General features: G+C 36.4%; 1 protein-coding gene across 1 annotated transcript in view; it reads right to left on the minus strand.

Annotated features, from left to right (window-relative positions):
* Positions 1-569: 569 nt before the first annotated feature.
* Positions 570-18,856, minus strand: part of LOC119655306 — a 41,763-nt gene continuing 23,476 nt past the window's right edge. Inside the window, exons 13-25 of the mRNA XM_038061135.1 lie at positions 15,386-15,562; positions 13,941-15,332; positions 13,749-13,884; positions 13,372-13,679; positions 13,191-13,315; positions 12,960-13,135; positions 3,412-3,573; positions 3,098-3,352; positions 2,839-3,023; positions 2,577-2,778; positions 2,230-2,417; positions 1,908-2,163; positions 570-902 (exon numbers count right to left, since the gene is read on the minus strand). Coding sequence (XP_037917063.1) covers positions 661-902; positions 1,908-2,163; positions 2,230-2,417; positions 2,577-2,778; positions 2,839-3,023; positions 3,098-3,352; positions 3,412-3,573; positions 12,960-13,135; positions 13,191-13,315; positions 13,372-13,679; positions 13,749-13,884; positions 13,941-15,332; positions 15,386-15,562 — 3,804 coding nt within the window. The 3' untranslated portion in view covers positions 570-660. The remainder of the gene's footprint in view (positions 903-1,907; positions 2,164-2,229; positions 2,418-2,576; positions 2,779-2,838; positions 3,024-3,097; positions 3,353-3,411; positions 3,574-12,959; positions 13,136-13,190; positions 13,316-13,371; positions 13,680-13,748; positions 13,885-13,940; positions 15,333-15,385; positions 15,563-18,856) is intronic.

Here is an 18,856-nt window from a genome sequence, read left to right on the forward strand (position 1 = left end):
CTCCATCTTAGGCAGGGTCTACCTCGTCTTCTTTTTCTACCATAGATATTGCCCTTATAGACTTTCCGGGCTGGATCATCCTCATCCATACGGATTAAGTGACCCCCCCACCGTTACCTATTGAGGCGGATTTTATCCACAACTTGACGGTCATGGTATCGCTCATAGATTTCGTCGTTAATTAGGCTACGGAATCGTCCATCCTCATGTAGGGGGCCAAAAATTCTTCGGAAGATTCTTCTCTCTCGATGCAAATGGAATTTTAAAAAACGAATAAGCGCGACCTTGGTGAGGTTGAGTTGAAATGCTTGCGGCCGCGGGGGGCGCATTCTATGTGTGTTGTATGCTAAAATATAGCGCATAATATGAAAACCAATTTATCTTTTCCGCAGAGGGATAAGTAGGTACTTATCCTCCTGCACAAAACATAAATCATCATCATTAGTAGCGGGAATATAGGATGTGGAACGATATGATTTCCACAAGAAAGCAAAAATTCAGTAAAAACGATATTTGCAGTGCAGTTTCATAAAATAGTCCATATTTATACCTGAAGTTTTATTTATTTATTCAACTTCATTTAGGTTATTTATTTAAATCTATTTAATATCTTTCAAAATATAAACTTATTTCCAAATGCTTTTTAAAATCAGTCAACATTTATTCTAATATTTTACTTAATATTTCTAAAACATTCATCAAATTATCATTTTCTACTTCATAACATGATTTAATCATCTCATCATGCATCATTTTGATTTTCTTTGGTATAGAAGTTGATTTGATTGCGTGTTTGGCTTTACAATTGCCAGCAATAAGTCGCCAAACTGCTACAAGTACCAAAATTTGTTCCGAGCGAGAACCATCGCAAAGTATTGACTTGGAAATGTACAAAAAGTCCTCTGAAATTAAAGTTAAGAAAAAAAATCTTAAATAACTCATGTTATGTACCTAACAAGTTATCTGATAGAGGAAAATGCTCCCACTGATGTAGAGCTAAATGTAAAACTGGCTTATGCGTGGTAAAAACTGCTCTCGATCAAAGGATAAAATAGATGTTGCGACCAATTCAAAGAACCCTATTCATGTCGTACTATTTGCCTTTTAGAAAATATATATTTTCTAAGATCACGTGATTTATATTCACCGTTTTCTTGTGTGTGTTTTGTCATCTTCCTCATCTGGAAACAGATGCATCCGAAAGATCTTAGATTTCTTCTCATTTCCTAGGATACTAAACAGGGATCTATGTAGCGCGTGTTTGCGTCAACCATGCATCGATTGTTCCATTATTTTCAATTTAATTCCATAATCTTCAATTCAATTCTCAATTCTCTAGGGTGATGAGTGATGTTAAAGGAGGAGAAATTCCAGATAAACAATCTCCCCTATTCCGCATAAATGGAGCTAAATGTTCCGCTAAAACAGAGGACGACCTGGAGTCAGCCCACGCTCCCAACGAACTCTTGGAAGATATGAAGGTCGGTGGTCCGATGGAGACTAACGATTTTCCTACGCAAGCAGATAATTCTACAGCACACGAAGAACGCCTTAGGTAGTTTGTTGATCTTCTTCCGAGAGGAAGATATCGACATCACACTGGTACAAAAGCCATGGATTGGAGGAGGCCGGAGTATCAAAGGAATACAATTTATGTTACAGTACAAGGGACAGGCCTAGAGTATGTATTCTCGCTAGACAATCAACTAACTCTTCCCGAATAACTATAACATCTGGCTCCATTATCGCAGCCAGGAAGGCCAACCTGCTGATAGGCTGTGAGGCGGATGCAAGGAACACTCTTTAGGGCAGCTTGGAAATCAATGAAAAAGGTGAGTTTCTCTTGTTAATAATAAACATGGACATATGTTAATAATAAACAATCATCGACCTTTCATATTTCTTACCTGATGAACATAATGCGGCACGATTTGAATTCAAGAACGCCATATTTCGAAGAATTGTTAAGCACTGATAGCGTATATTTTTAGTAGACTTTGTAATCAATATGCATAAAAGGTGCATATGCCGAACAGTAGCACCCTCTGGATACCGCGAAAATATTTCCCAATATTTTAACCATAGTAAGATGATAGGATTCCAGCATTTTTGAGACTTTGTTACGGACGGATGAAATTTATTGAAGACATCGAGGGCATTGAACTAAAATTTATAAAAATAATATCTTACTTGTTTGGTAAGAGTACTAAACCCAGTGAAATGCCTTACCTTTAAACTCTGTAAACGGCCTTCTATGCATGAACAGCAGTTCGACATGGCCCTCAGGCCAATTTCCAATAAGGTCGCGTCGATTTGCGATGATTTTGCCTTTAATGTTTCTTGAACAAGAAGTGATATTAATTGTTGTAAAATTGTAGATGTTTGACCCGCAATCATGCTGGAAAACTGTTTACATACTGCAGGGTTAAAAAGAAGTATTAGTTGAATATTTATATGAGGCAGATAGGATTTCAAGTTTGTAATATGAATTAGAAGAAAGCAATCCTTTTTTGCATTTTAAAACAGATTCGGTGCTGGAATTTCAAATTAAATTGTCTTTCTGCTTGATCACACACCTGTAATAGAGTTCTCGCTAACGAAAGCCAACAATTTGACAAACGTGATCCTTAAATCGACTGAGTGATTTATCCAAGGCCAAGTGTTTAGGAGAATTTTCGTTAATCCGAGAATTTGTTTTTCGTCAGCAAGTGTATCTTCTAAATACCAATTTAGAAGAATAGTGAAGATGGAAATGAAACTATCAATTACTGGCTGTTTCTGAAAAATAAATAAAAAAATTAATTTTGATTAAATTATTCGTATAGCAATTTCTACTACCTTCACATCACCATATTTTCTTATAAAATCTGTGCAGTTCATACCCATCTTATCAAATATATTTTGCAATTTTGTAAGAAGATAATCGAACAATTGAATACGTGCCGCAATATTTCGGGCTTGTTTAGAATGTTTCAATAACACACTGAGGGTTTCAGAGCAAGCTGACAGCAGCTTTTGTTTTTCTGTAGAAGAAAATATACGAAAGCATAATAATAATACAACAGATTTGGGACAAATTGACATCACATTAACTTACCACAGCTATGTTTACTCTTTTCACTCGTATCGAAGCTAGCGAACAGTTTAAACAGGACTATTAGTAATACCTCACTTGCATATTTTGCTTTGGTGGAATTACGTTCGCTCTCAATTGCTTTATTGTTGATTTTTAAGTTTGCGCCGTCTAAAACTTCGGTTGTATCGAGAATTTCATGAAAAGTAGGAAAGTCGAAATGTCCTGTTTGTCCTCTGATCAAAAGGACTCCAACAAATTCAACACATGAGCGGCTTACTGAAAATTTAATTTTTTTTCTTTAAATAAGATCATTATACTTTTTTCATATAACTTACGCAAAATGTCGTTACAATTTGTAGCAAAACAAATGAATGTGAAGAATTTGCCGGTAACGTCTGCCGATATACTGTTCAAAATCATATTATAAGGTAACATCTCTTTTGCTAAAATGCGTAAGACTTGTATAATATGGATGGGAGCCGATTTGATGGAGTTTTCTGTAATATTAAAGAATAATTCTACTCAGACAAATGTAAAATTTGCGCATTTTTTATTCGATTTGATAAACCTAAATTAAACACCAGTATTAGCTTAGTAATTTATAAACGCGATCAGTAACTCGCTGTGATTAATAATACGTTATTCGTCGTACCAAGGTTGCAAAAAATTGCATCGCTAAAGCTAAATGATGACACCAATTGTAGCACTCAAGATAGATGACCTTCTTTGGAATCTTAGCGATCATCCCTTCGTTTTCCCAGGATTTCCGTATAAGTGGAAGTAGCAAATCTGCGCAAACTCCAGGTGCTCTGCAATTTTACACCGTTCGGCTCAGCAATTTTACACCGTTCGGCTCAGCAATTTTACACCGTTCGGCTCAGCAATTTTACACCGTTCACGTGCATTAATAGCCGAGATCATTTCTTTTTTTCTACATGTTATAGTGACTAGCAATTAATTCACAAGATTCTGTACTTCACCGGATGAGCAAAGTTAACGTCCTTCACAGGAAGATCGAAAGATTTGTGACTCCGTATAAGTTTTTTCGTGGTTCTGAAATTATTGCTATCTGCGGAATTGAAATTATTGCTATCTGTGGAAGATTCTGTTTCCCTGACCAGCCCAATAACAATTTCCTATGCATTTTTGATATTCGTAGGCGGGTTACTCAGAGCATTTGCCGTTTGATCAGCAAGATAGCTCTCAAAATATCCAGCGACAGCTGGATCATATAAGCGGATGAAATACGCAAGCGGAGGTAAGAGACCATCAAATGGTGTTGTCAGAGTCTACCTTGGCATTTAGATCACTCATTATGATCACAATGACACCTTTGGAAAGCTTCTCCTAAACTGTGTGATTGCCCATAGAAAGTATCCTTCTCCAATTTGTCGGAAGTCAGCATTGGTACATAGCAGTGTACATTTGTGATGCTCTTTAACCTGAACCGAAATCTTGCAGTCAAGATTCTGTCAGAAACCGGCTTTCAGGTCAAAAGAGCGTATCTTGCTACACATTGCTATACCTAACTTGTCTTTTACGACAACCATGTAAGGGTTATTGGCCTGTAAACAGTTTGTATTGATATGTGTGATATGATGTCCTAACGACGGTGCATTTTGACATCTTTAGCTTTATGTATATGTCAAGCTTAATGTAATTTCGCCAGTTCTATCCTCTTCCATTGTAGATTCTAGGTTTGTGTGCGAGTCATTTATTTGTTTTAGCATCACTCCTTCATCATATTCTTTCACAACTGCCAGGAATGCCAAGAGTTGTGTACTCTTAACAGCAGTTCTCACGAAAGAAATATTTGAAAACAGAAAACTTCTATTGTTGAAACCGCTACAAAAAGTGGATACCGCCCACTGTTGATTGACAGCCCAATAAGAAAAAACAAACAACAGAAAACAGTGGAACGTGACCCTCTGATAACCCTATTTGAACAAGAAAGAGTCAACAAAGATACCAAGCGAGCCAGTGTAATACACTTAACAGAAATGTTCCTTCCTTTTCCACGCATCGTGGCCAAAGAAAGAATTGAGGTGGGAGGATTTAGTAGGGACCATAGTTCTATTGGCAGTGGGATTTGTATCGTGATCTGACGTCAGATACCAGTCGACTCAACTGTGAATGAGTCCCTGAGTCAAATCAGGTTAATAATCTCCGGCGAGCGCAATGCTGTCCACATTGCTTCCTACAGTGTAATACTGTAGTATACCGTTACGATCTTGAATGAAGTGCTCCAACACACTTCAAGGCCCTGATCCAATATAGGTTGTTGCGCCAACGATTATTGTTATTATAGTTCTATTGTGTACCGAAAAAGATCCTAAGAAACAGAATGAAAAAAGGCGATTTACAGAATGTCTTATGAGGTTTGCCCATACATAAGGCAAGCGAAACGCTAAGTTAGCACTTGGGTTAAAGAGGATCTGAAGAAAGATGAATTAGTAAAACGGGAGCGCAGACAACATATTAGGTCTGCAGCCACACCGCATATCAAGAAAAAAAGGACATGAAATGAAGCAAGTAACGGTGGTCAAAAAGTATTAAGCCCAATAAATTTAACCCTTACCATAGCTGCTTCATCGGAAAAAGGATCGGGCACATAGTCTACACACATATATGGGTAATGTGCACTCATATTTGTTTTTACTTATATGGAGGAGAGAATAATAAAATTAGCGATATGATTAAGGTTCAATCATTTAAATTAAGTTTGAGAGGATAAGTTTTGTCCATTCCGTTGAAAAAGTAACCTACCGAAATACGTTTTCGGAAAAATAAAGAAAGATTCACTGACTCTGTAGAACTGGCGAATTTTTATTTTTAGATTTTTGAATCGTAAATGACAATTCGATGGTTTAGAGGAGTAATTTTAATATGAATTTGCATCTCTGGAACTCTCTATCGTGGAGATTGAAGTCAGGGATCAATGTGGTTTCCAGAATGATTAATTATGCAAAGCACTTTAAGATTATGAGAAAGCAATTTAAGCATTAGTTATGATAAATGACAATTGGCAATTGTACTAATAATAATGTGAAAATAAAAAAATTCAATTCCTTGTAATCCGGACCGACCACATCCGAAGGGCATGTCAAATAAAACAATGATCAATAAAGGGGTTTTTTGACAATCATATCAAACATAATTTCACTTTTAACTTCCGTACTCCATTCATTCAGTTCACAAGTAGGTTTGCTTTTGCAGACTCCCTTCAATTCTCACTGTGTGTCGCTCAGTTGTCTTCAGTTATCGTCAAACAATTGTCCGACTAAAATACGTCCCTCGACAATGGAAAGTGGCCGAAGTTATAACAGTCCTTAAACCAGGGAAGGAGCCAAGTAGAGTCGAATTGTATCGAAAATATCACTGCTTCCTAATACAACCAAGCTATTTGAAAGACTTTTCCTTAAGAGATTGAAGCAAATGATTGTGGATCGAAATCTAATCACACCTTGCCACTTCGTGTGTGTGCGCGCCACTTTTCTTGATGTCGCCCAGGCGTTTGATAAGTTGTGGCATCAAGGTTTGTTGTATAAATTGCATAGGGACCTCCTAGAAGAATTTTTCGATATCTAAAATCATATATATCAGAGCTCCTATTCAGAGTGAAATATAAAGGAACCTATTTTGAACTCAAAAAAATTGCAGCTGATGTACCAGAGGACAGTGTTTTGGGCCCAATACTGTTCCCCCTATATATCAATGATATACCTTGCTGTGAAGAAGCCAAAATAGCGAAATTCGCGGACGACACTGTCATCCTCGCTACTGATGGAATTACGGAAGAAGCAAAAATAAAGTTACAAAACGCTATTGACATTGTAGAATGGATCAGGAAATGGCAAATAAAATTATACGAAAGCAAATCAGCATGCATTAACTTCACAAACAAAGAAGAGAATCCAGCTAAACGGACAAGATGTGCCACAGGCGAATGAGGTCAAATATTTAGTTATGGCACTCGATGCTAAGGTCAGCTGGAAAAGACACATCTTAAGAAAGAAGGATGAGCTAAATTCCAGATACAGACAGATATACTGGCTATTGGGGAGGAATTCCCAGCCGACCAACGACAACAGCTTGCTAATTTATAAGGAGATCCTAAAGCCCATATGGACCTTCGGCATCCAGTTCTGGAGCTATTATGGACCTTCGGCATTCAGTTCTGGAGCTGCTAAAAAAATAAACCTGAAAGTCATACAATCGTTGCAAAATAAAATGCTTACAAGCATAGTAGACGCTCATTGGTTCATTCGTGATGAGCATCTGTATAGGGACCCGAAAGTGTTGATTAGTGAAGTCATCAAAGGACAAGCAATTAAGCATAGTCACCGACTACAATCACATGAAAATAAAGAAGTTCGAAAATTGACTTATAATGAGACGACTGAAAAGAGTAAAGCCAAACGATTTACTAACGAAATGGATGTCTAAAGATGATATAACCTACTGAGGAATAACCAGTTCCTCAGCGAAGCTTACCAAAGTGCTGGGGTGGACTACAGAGTCCTCGCCTCACAAACGGGACTTAAATATATACAAAGGAATCTGTTGGATGGGGAAATCTTAGTCGTAGCTGGCGAGAGGTGGTTCTAGTGGCTAAAAATCGCACACTCTCAGGGATCATCAACTTTTGAAGATTTTCACCTTCTATAAAAAAAAAGTTGCCACTCTTTTCAATATATTACAATGTTTCGGCATGTGCAATATAATTGGCAATTAGTAGGCTACATTGTAAAACAACATTGTACCGTTTATTTTCCACTTTCTACAAGAGAGAATTGCTGCTTGGCCGAGCGTTGGTATCTAATGCAGAAAGAGCTACTCCAAGACCTCCTCGAAAGAGAAAGTATTTTTTTTGCTCGTACAAACGCAAATGGTACACATAAGTTTAAAATAGTACTCTTTGAAAAACAAAATATTACAGAGCACAAAAAATGCAGCGACTTTCCCGTTGAAAAATGCATGAATAATTTCAACTCGAAAAGTGATTTTAAACAGAGAATAACCTTGAGGGGCCTTCCCACTCTAACATTTTTTATAAATCCTTTTTTATTTTGATTTTCGAAGTGTATGGGTGTATAGGTATACTGTGTTATAATTATAATGAATTTTGTGTGCCATTTCGCGCTTCTTCTCCTGCGGCAATTTGGTTTCATTTCCTTAAACAAAATAAAACTCACCGTAGAAGGGCTAGATTAGACAAAAGAAAACCGGAAGGTTTGTTCTATAATGCAGGCATTGCCGATTAGCTCCAAGTTGCAATTATCAACTTTCAATTTCCGTTAAAAGCAATTAAAGGAGTAAAAATAAAACTAGGTAGCTTTCTCCTACTACAATATATTTTAATAGTTAGTAAATACGAATTTCGAGCCTACCTGAGAGCTAGCTTAAACTACTAGTACCTTAAGTACTGAGGAAGAGAGTAATTAGCTCTTGAAATACGTATTTACTAACTATTAAAATATATTGTAGTAGGAGAAAGCTACCTAGTTTTATTTTTATTTAGAAGGGCTACAAGCATCGGAACGATAACTATTTTAATTAAAGGAGTCTTTCTCAAAACAACATATTTCAACGTTGAACGTTTGAAGTAGGGATGATAAACACTTGTTTACTGATCATAAATCTTTTTGATTTTTTGGTTTCTCACTATCCAAATCGGAGATTTTTACAACGCAAATATAACATTACACTAATATAATGTATAATTAATAAAAAAAAACAAGTTTAGCCAAAATACCCTCAGAACTCATTGAAAATCTCACTATTTAGATTGCTTTTTATTTGTGAATTTTAGTGATAAGTGTTGTATCCTGATGCAATAGCAAAATTGAGTACATAGAGTATATAGAGATTTTGTTAATACCAACAATTCAGATCGTTCGAGAGTCCATATTCAAATAACGGTGAATCAAGCCGGGTTTATCAAGAACTGCGGAACTAGTGACGTTATACATGCTGTCCGGTTACTCATGGAGAAACATCGTAAGGAGCATTGCTCTGTTTACATTGCATTTCAGGATCTAAAGAAGACGTTTATCCGTGCGTCACACGTACTCATTTGTGAGTCATCGCCTTATACAACACGGTCTCAGATTGAATCTGAATAAAACTGAAGTTTAGACCACCGATGGTAGTATGGTCACGTAATTCGCGCTAACGAGAATTCACTTGCCAAGATTGGCCTGAACATGGAAGTCGTTGGGAAAAGGCCAAAAGGCCGGTCGAAGAAACGGTGGTTTGATACGCTGGATTGTGATCTGAAGGACTCGTGACTACATCGAAATCAGGTCTTTGAAATCCGGAGTTTTGTTTCAGAGAATGAAAGTTAAATTTGGCCATACTGTATAAAACTTTAGAATAGTTTTTGAAGAGTTGATCCTAAGTGTGTTAAAAGAAATGACAGCATTTATGGCAGTGCAAATACAATAAAAGCTACTAGCTGGCGGTTGCGAAAAGCAGCTTCTTTTTTCCAAATTTTTTAGTTGGAATCGTAATGACAATTTTTCCCACTTTGCTAAATTTAAACTTTGGGAATTGATAATAAATAAATGGGCGTTTATTTGGACACTTTGTTGATGGTGGCAAACCTGCACGGTCAAATTCAAATTAGCTTTTCGGAATATGTTCTTCCTTAGTAGTTGATCATGATCAACCCAGATGGTCACTTTGGCCATCCCCAACTTCAAGAAGTCTTTACAAAGTTTGTATGACGAATGAAATACTTTTCGACTTCTGACAAAAAACGCAATAAGGTGCAGGTCTACATTAGTAGACAAATTTTTATGGATTTTTTTCTCAGCTGATCAGTGGTATTGACGTTTCCTTTGGTGGAATAAAATAAATTCGTATTTTAGAAAGAGGGGACACACAATCGAGGCCATGAGGCTGCGAAGAGTCGAAAAGGCGCTGACGTTTAAAACGGTTTCAGATTACTTGAACGAAAGAATTTTTTGAAGATATCTTAAGAAGTCATTTTTGAAAGTGTAAAGAATTAAAAAACGAAAAAAAAACAAAAAAAAATATTTTTTTTTAAAACTTGTAAGTAGGAAAAGTGAAATACATTTCTATAACTTTCTGAATTTCTTCTGAATTTCTAAAGTACGGTAATATGCTATTATAAACTTTATTTAGGTAGGTATTGGAATGGGATGAGTTTTGAGGCCTTGATTTTATATAGGTGCACCACTGTGATTATTTTCAGATTTTTCGGTTAGATAAGTTCTGAGAATGAGAACTGTTACACTTTGTATTCAGTCAATTTCTAAAATATGGTAATATACTATTAGTAAGCTTATTTGAGCAGATATCGGAATGGGACATATTTCGAGGTCTAGATTTCATCTAAGCGCACCACCCTGACTTTTTTTTGGATTTTTGGGTTGGGTAGTTTCTGAAAATGGGTCCTGTTTCACTTTAAGTGTGTATATTTCGACTCCTTACTCGTGCACTTTGCAATTCACGTCAACGTCACATGTCTATATTCGATGAAAAAAAAATTTTACATCTCCTTTACATGTATGGGGAGCCCCTTTTAAACTGCACATAAATCTATGTCACTCGCTGTATGCGTGGGATCTCAGTTCCCATATGTCGACCAAATCTCGTTCGGATCTGTTCAGCCGTTTTGGAGAAAAGTGCGTGAGGCAGGCAGACAGTGAATCAGTTTTAATAAGGTTTTCTTTTGCACAAAACAATAAAAACTATTCAGCCAACTTAATTGAAATTTGAATCCCTTACTCTACACACCTGTGTCGATATGTAGAATCTCAAAAATATTTACTTTTATAATAATAAATATTTTTTTTAATAATTTAGCATAAATAACACGTTTTTGAAAATGTTTTTTTCACAAATCCGCCTTTTTGCCATTTTTGGAAAATGTTTCGTTATTTGAGGTCCAGCATATTGCGACAAGTCTACAGAATAGAAAGAAATTCCTCCTTTTTAATTCGGATCACTATGTTTTGACGAGAGATAGCGTAGTAAGTTCCGTTGTTACCTAACATGTATATTCATGGTGAAACTATTGTCAATAACTACCGTTTGCTTTACATTAACTGCTTTTCGATCGTAAATAATAAAACTTTGCAATCACTGAATATCGAAATTTGTGTCGGATAAATAATAATATGAATAAAAGTGCTGCTAGTAGTCATAATATTTTATTGGAAATTTATGGTAAATCTACTTTAGTTGAGCAAACTTTTCGATAGTGATTTGCACGTTTAAAAATTGGTGATACCTGCTTGAAAATAAGGGACCACATGAACAACCAAAAATGTTTGAAAATAAAGAATCATAGAAGTTGCTGAATGAATATTCACTTTAAAGGCTCCTAGAATTGTCAACATTGTTGGGGGTTGATTTATGAATAGTAGGAAAATATTTTTAAATTATGGGTATAACTCAAAAGTAAAGTAACAATTTTCTTTAAATAAAAACATTTTTTTTAATAAATGTTCTAATTCCTACGGTCACTATAAATTAAAAAAATTAAGTCGGAAAATTATAGCAGAAAATTACAAGAATAAACGAGAAAATGACATGAGATGAATTCCGACTGCCTTTGGCTGGAATAGACTTTCGCCTAAGACAGACACTGACAGATATGTGTTTAAGACAAACAGAGTCAATTTGTCTGAAACATGCAGAGTGCTGTCTCAGGCAGAAACCGACACAGTTCTCTGTCTGTTGGGAGCTTATACTAATGAATAAGTCCTTTAAAGTCAGATGATGCGGAATCTTATAAAAGTTATCTGGTTTTAATTTTAGCTATTTTGCCTTCGAAGTTATGAATGATCATGACGTCATAATTAGACTACAATCATAAACAGTAGAATTTAGTTACGATGACCATCAGGGAGCTCAACACAATGATTCCAGCCGGCAAGTGATAAGAGAGAAGTACCAAATATGTCTTGAGAACCAACTTTGTCGACTCCCATAAAAGACAATGTGCAAAATAAAAGTCACAATCCAAAAACTCTGCTAATTTCACCATGCAATAGAAACCATTATCCGACCGAAACCGCTAATTGTACTGTTTTAGAGCTATGCTTATGGAGCTGAGAAGTCTGAAAAGAGTTATCCCGTGTGTCGGATCCGCGGAATCGATTTTTTTTGGTATCTATATATAATGTAGAATATATGGGCAAAGCGATTTTTTGATATTTGGAGTCGTTCCGAAATTATAGTGTTAAACACGTGATCAGTCACATGCCAGATTTATGTCGATCCCCGTAATAAAGCTCGTATTTATTGGTCCGAATGATGTTGGAATGACTTCGCTAAAAGGACAAGAATTAAAATCAAGGCTGTGCATGTGTTTCTTGAAGAAACTTAAGGTCTATGGACTAGGTATAGCAGATTAGTGGCAGCAGAAAAACACTTTTTTGGAGATGGGTGTATGCACGCTCAAGATATTAATAAATCTATGGTGAAAAATTTGTATTTGTATCTTTACCCAGTTCTTCACAACAAATTTATAAAAAAAGCCAAAAAAGAACGGCCTTTACACGGTGTGACCCCCTTAAGCATAATTTCACCCCCGTGCTTTACGTGGGAAATATTTATTGTTTATAAAAGCGTTTGTCTGCGAAAAAAAATTGTAGAAATACTATGTTATAGTAATCTTCCTGATGGAACATGATAAAAGTAAAAAATTCAAAATTATTCACGAAAATAATAAGACGACTACTTAATGATATGTTAAGATAAACACGCGTCGAGCCAATTTTGACACCACGTAAAATTATAATAAATTACAATAACAAGAGCGAGGAACAAATTAACAATATAAATAATTGTCATACTTAATTGAGTACGAAAGCGATTGAAGGCATAATACATACTAAAAAATACTCACCAAACAACCTCCAATCCAAAGTGTTCACTAATATCTCTATAAAGCATCGATCACGCGACATCAAACTTAACATCAAACTTTCATCAGCCTGGAGAAATTTTGTTAATAAATTGCAAATTTCTGCTAACATATTCAACGATGACTCCGTTATACATAAAGGCACATTTTTAATGATCCTTGAAATGTAAATAAATTAACTTTTAAGAATATTCTTGTTTTGCTACAACTCACTGGAATATCTTTTCAAAGCAAGCAAATTCCAAATATAGAGACAGTATCTCAGGATACAATTCTGTGAAGTTAATGAACACTGAACAATACATTCGTACTATATCACAGGTTGCTATACAGTCTTTCTGAAATGATAATGTATAAGAGGCGCCCAAAAAGGAATTCAATCCACTGATAATACTTCGTTAATGAGGATTATGTCGGATATGTAAAAGTAATCCAGAGAGATTTCAACACGATTATAAAATCGATGCTTGTTAAAGAGTTGCAATAATAATTGCACCCCATCATTTGCTGTTGAAGATGGCAAATTAGAACAAAGAGGAGCAACGGTCATATTCAAAATCTTTCCGGTTGGCGTTTCTTTGGTATATGTTAAAAAATTGGATAAAAGACCTCCTGCCGTGGCTCGCACGATTGGCGTCTCCTGGAAATCGAGGAAAGTACTTAGACAGCAAGCGTGGAAGCCTCCCGGTAGATAGGACAATGCTAAAATACGAAAGAAGAAATCAATCAACGGGGTTTTAAACAGTATTGGTAAGTTTGTCTCTAAATTACCTTTGATTAACGAATGTGCTCCTTTAAGAGATCGTGAAATTTTCTCTAGAATACACCAGGATAAAGCTCTTATTTCAAAATCTTGATGAGCACAAAGGCCTGATAAGCACTTTAAGTACTTCCCATCTAATATTATCTGCAATATAACTTATCATGTGAAACCGTGACAAAAGATATATATGGTTGCCATACTTCGCTAATATTCTCCAAAACATTCCTCGCTATCAAGAGTGCATTTTTGTTGATATGTGATCCAGTTTGCGTAAACGATTTCAATTTCATTATAAAATCTAACATTTGCTTTGCTATATTTATGCTAAAACCTTCATCTAAATCAATGGAATTACTCAAACTTATATATTGAGCCAAGCTCAATAAAAGGCGAAACCGGTCAATGTCGTGTAGACGGAAAGCTTCCTCCGATATTTTTAAAATGCGCTCAAAAATCTGGTTATAGAAATTTGAGTCATCTTCTTTTTTATTCGATTTTAAATGTGATTTGAGTTGGTTTTGATCGGTGTGGTAGATGCATTGCTTTACTATGAGTTGCAAAAATTTACAGGTGGCCTTATATAACCATATCGATGAGGTTAGATTCTTCAATATAAACCAAAATAAACAGTGTTTGATCTTTAGCTCACTTATTATTAAAAACAATGCATCATCATTGCCCGCTGATATTAAATGCGCCAACAAATTGAGAACATTTTCGAATAATGCAACATCTTTTGCATTATTTGGTGGCGTCATTATGAACCGCTTAAAAGTATTTAAAATGTGCTTTTGTTGGTGAGAAGATATTTTACTAGCAACCGTAATACATAAATGAATTTTGGCGATGCTCTCTGCTACGTGACAATGCGTGGTAGCATTTGAAGCATCATAAAGGAATTGCTTAATACTTTCATGTCTTGAGCTGATTTTTACAGATTCTATGTCAGTCTTTCGTAAATTGAGATCTGCATTGTACTTTAAAAATTCTTTCAGTGATGATATATTATCACTATAATTTATAATTTGATTTCTCGATCTAAATTTCGGATAATTTTGATTGCCTTCCATATTAGTTACTTCGTTTAGAACATTTTCAAGCCCATCGCACCATAATATTGCTAATTGTATTCGCATAAATCGCAAGGCACATTGTTTCAATGAGCTAATGCTATCGTTGGAGTGATTTGTAGTAAACTGAAATTCAGATGAACTGTTTGACCGTGGGGAGTCTATTATATCAGCAAATAATTCTGCATAGGCCTGTTCAAGAGGGCTTTTATCTGGATGTCGGTTTTCTTGAGAAATAGTTTGACAAAATATTGGCATTTGAAGTCCTTTACACATTTCCGGAATTGAAATACGTTTGCTCCCAATGAGAATAGTACTAAATGTTAGTAGAAATATCAAAAGGATGCAATCTTGTTTGAAGGCATCTTCATAAGGGTAAGAAAATAATGCTCTCAATATGAGAAAGTAAATATTCAACTCTTTCGATAATTCTCGGCGAAATTCAGGCACACACAAAGAAATTTTAGCAATAATTCCTACAGCTGGTATAGCAGCATCAGGATAATCAATTGAACCAGTTTTCTAAAAGGAGTGAAATTGTTTTACAGCTTCAATGTACGTTATCAATTTTTTACCTTGAGAGCATTTTCAATTGCTTGTAGCACCAATGACCAACCATGTTCATTGTGGATAAATTCCGCTAAATCTGGATCTTGGCTCATTACATTCAATTGCAATAGTGTTGTTTTGCGGATAGATGGTTCTACATCCGGACTATTGAGAAGCTCAAGTAAGGCTCGCACAGTGTTTTTCTGAAATGGATAAATATAGCTTTACTTCATGGAATGGTAAATTTTTTCTTGCATCATCATAAATGGGAAGATACAGAATATAATGAAATAGTGTAATCATCGAAAAAAAGTTGAATGGAAAACCACAACAATTGGGTTGAAATTCATTGCACATTATTGAGTTCTCAGACTAAGGGGAAATAAATCAATGATGATATGACCTTAGATGGAAATGCTATTTTTGCAGTAAGCACTTTGGAACAAGTCGGGAAACTGGAAGCTGGGCGCTTCAGATATGAAAGGTTTTGTTTGCTTGTTCTGTGAGTATATTTGAGTGTAGAACTATCCCATTTGTACGTAGCCCGTTATGTATTTGCATATAGTATGTCTGACTACCCACTTTAGTGTGATATTGATATTTAGTTGCAGTAAATTTACAGGGTTAAGTCAACTTCGAGCTACTGTAACTTTGTTGCTAATAGTTTGATTTTGATCAAACTTGGGGATAATGTGCTTCATATTATATTTTATACTACTACCAACTTTTATAACTCTGGGATGCACTTAAGGGGGGTTTTACTCAATTTCCCCCAAAATATGGTAATATACTATTATTAATTTAAATTGGACGGATATCGATATGGAGAGTATTTTGAGGCCTGGGCATCATATAGTTGCAGCTTTATTATTTTTTTCAGATTTTTCGGTTGGATAGTTTCTAAGAATGGGTCCGTTAAAGGAATCATCAATTTCCACTCCTCCCACTCCCCGCCTTTCTAACAAATTTCAAAACTAAGATCGGCTTCGAAAAGTACCCAACAACCCCCCTTTTACACATATGGGGACCCCCCCAAAATTCCAACGTAGAAGGATATCACTCACTGCATGTCTGGGCGTTCACAGTTTCCACATTCTCACCAAATTTCGTGTCAATCGGTATAGCCGTTTCTGAGAAAAGTCCGTGTGATAGACAGACAGCCAGACGGACAAATAGACATACAGACTGTCATTGAACCGATTTTAATAAGGTTTTGTTTTGCAAACAAGAGTCAGTATGTGGTGTAGATTATGAGTATATAAGGCATTATCTGTTAGCATACATCCAGCAAGGCACTTTGGAACTTACACACCTCACATATAGCATTAATCGTACATGCGAGAAATAGAAGTTTTTATGAAAGGAAATTAAATTTCAGATGATTTGTATTAACAAACTATAATGTTGAGATATCTGTAATAACAATCACGACATTCGCAGTTGCTACACTACTACACTAACTCAAATATTAAAAACAACCATTTATCTGCACTGTTTGTGAACGAGAGATTCTACTTGTCTTTTTAAGGGTTTCTATCATCCTACATGAATCCTTTGGATTTATCCTACATGATCAAAATGTGGCACGAGTATAAATGATAGTAAAAAGCTTGATAGAAATCTTATCACTATTAACGAAATAGTATTGGTGTGAATCGATATCATCCCGAGATATCAGGGATACACGAAGTGTATAGAATGATCTACGCAAAAAGGAAGCGTTCTGGAGAGACTAATAGTTATTATCAGAGCGAATATAATGTCGCTTGCTGCATTGAGGTAAAATTTCAGAGACATTTGAAGTCCAAACAGGGTTATATATATCTTGTCACCGACGATTTTTGTTGCGAAGAATGTCAACGATCACACTCTTTAATGGGCGATGTCATCTTTCTTTCAAAAGCTTTCCACCATGCTAATGATATCGGCTTGCTCTCTCATTGAGTCATGGGAGAAAAAGGAGAGAGCAGAGCCGGATTGAAGACAATTATCAAGAAAACCAAGGTTGTCAGTCTTCTATTTCCATTAAATGGAACAGAAGACGGAGAATACAATTTTTAAATTTATCAATAATAATCGATGATGTGTCCGAATAGCTGCGTGGCTAGAGCACAAGGCTGTCGTATGGAAGGCCCCCTCGAGCGAGCGCAATGCTGACCATATTGTTACTACAGCGTACTGTAGTGCATCGAATGAAGTGCTCTAACACACTTCAAGGCCCTGATCCAATATGGATTGTTGCGATAACGATGATGATGAAACAAAAGCCGGTGTGCGCAAGACAGGAGGAAAAATCGAGACAACTTATGGGGGGTACTTCCAAGGATAAGGAGAAACCCCGCCTGCAGAATCTCGGTGGTACCGTATTTTCGGAGATGCTATTGCGAGGTCAGCCACCAGAAACTGTTGCCGACTTAGCGTCAAGGACTACGCCGCACTTCCGTCAAGCATCGAGGATGCAACATCAGATATAAGACGTCCTTGCCTTCAGCAGCGGGAAAACGTATGCCATAGTTCGCTCCACTATTGTTAAGCTAACTCGCGGAACTGTAAATGGAGACACGAGCAGATGAACAACGGATCCATTGCTAGCATCACGACGTAGACAGCTGAATCTTGCAAATTTCTTGCACTTAATCACTGACAGAGGAGTACCGTAACGGTGTTAATTACTTTCAGACACATATAGCAAGGAAATCAGGAACTCAACTAGTGTAACTTTTCTTTTCTACCGAAACGAGTTTCTCCTTAGGAATTATTTAATTGGGTTATTTAGATCCGCTACTGGGTAGAAAAGTCAAAATGACTGCTAATATCCAAAAGTCTATTCCTGAATTTTTGAAAGTTACTTAAAATCACCTTGATTTTATACTAGGACAGCCTTTGAAATAATAAAAACTTGTTTCTTTTTCGTTGGTGTTAGCACTGATGAAGGGAACAAGTGGTTCCCGAAATATCGGTATTTGCAAGAATAAACATTCACACCAACGAAAAAGAAACAACAAGTTTTTATTATTTCAAATAATTAATCGTTGGAAACACCGCATAATTTCACTCAGATAAAATAGCCTTTTGTGGACATGTGGACAAAATGTCAGTAACACAAACCAAAGCCATGCACTGAATTTAAACACGCTTTGGTGGGCCTGGACCAGGAGTCCATCGTCGACGCGCTGAGCGAATGCTCCTACGTCTGAATCAGCTCATCAGGCGCCTGTCAGTAAGTGAGACACCCAAAATGACGGATCTGACGCTCGGCGATCGTATCCAGCTACTTCGGAAAATGACGCAGCCGGCTGGGGACAAATTTAGATCTGAACTTCAAAGACTTTGTAGGTTCAGCGACTGTTGGGAGGACTATACTAATTGCCATACTAGCGTGTGCGGATGACGATTTCCTAGAAGTGGTGGCCGCGACTGCGGACAAAATCCGCGAGGTGCGCGTGCGCCCTTTTGTTGCGGAGGTATTGGGCGGTCGACGTGGCGGAATTGTGGCC

This window comes from Hermetia illucens, chromosome 4 (assembly GCF_905115235.1).
Source record: "Hermetia illucens chromosome 4, iHerIll2.2.curated.20191125, whole genome shotgun sequence".
NCBI lineage: Eukaryota > Metazoa > Arthropoda > Insecta > Diptera > Stratiomyidae > Hermetia > Hermetia illucens.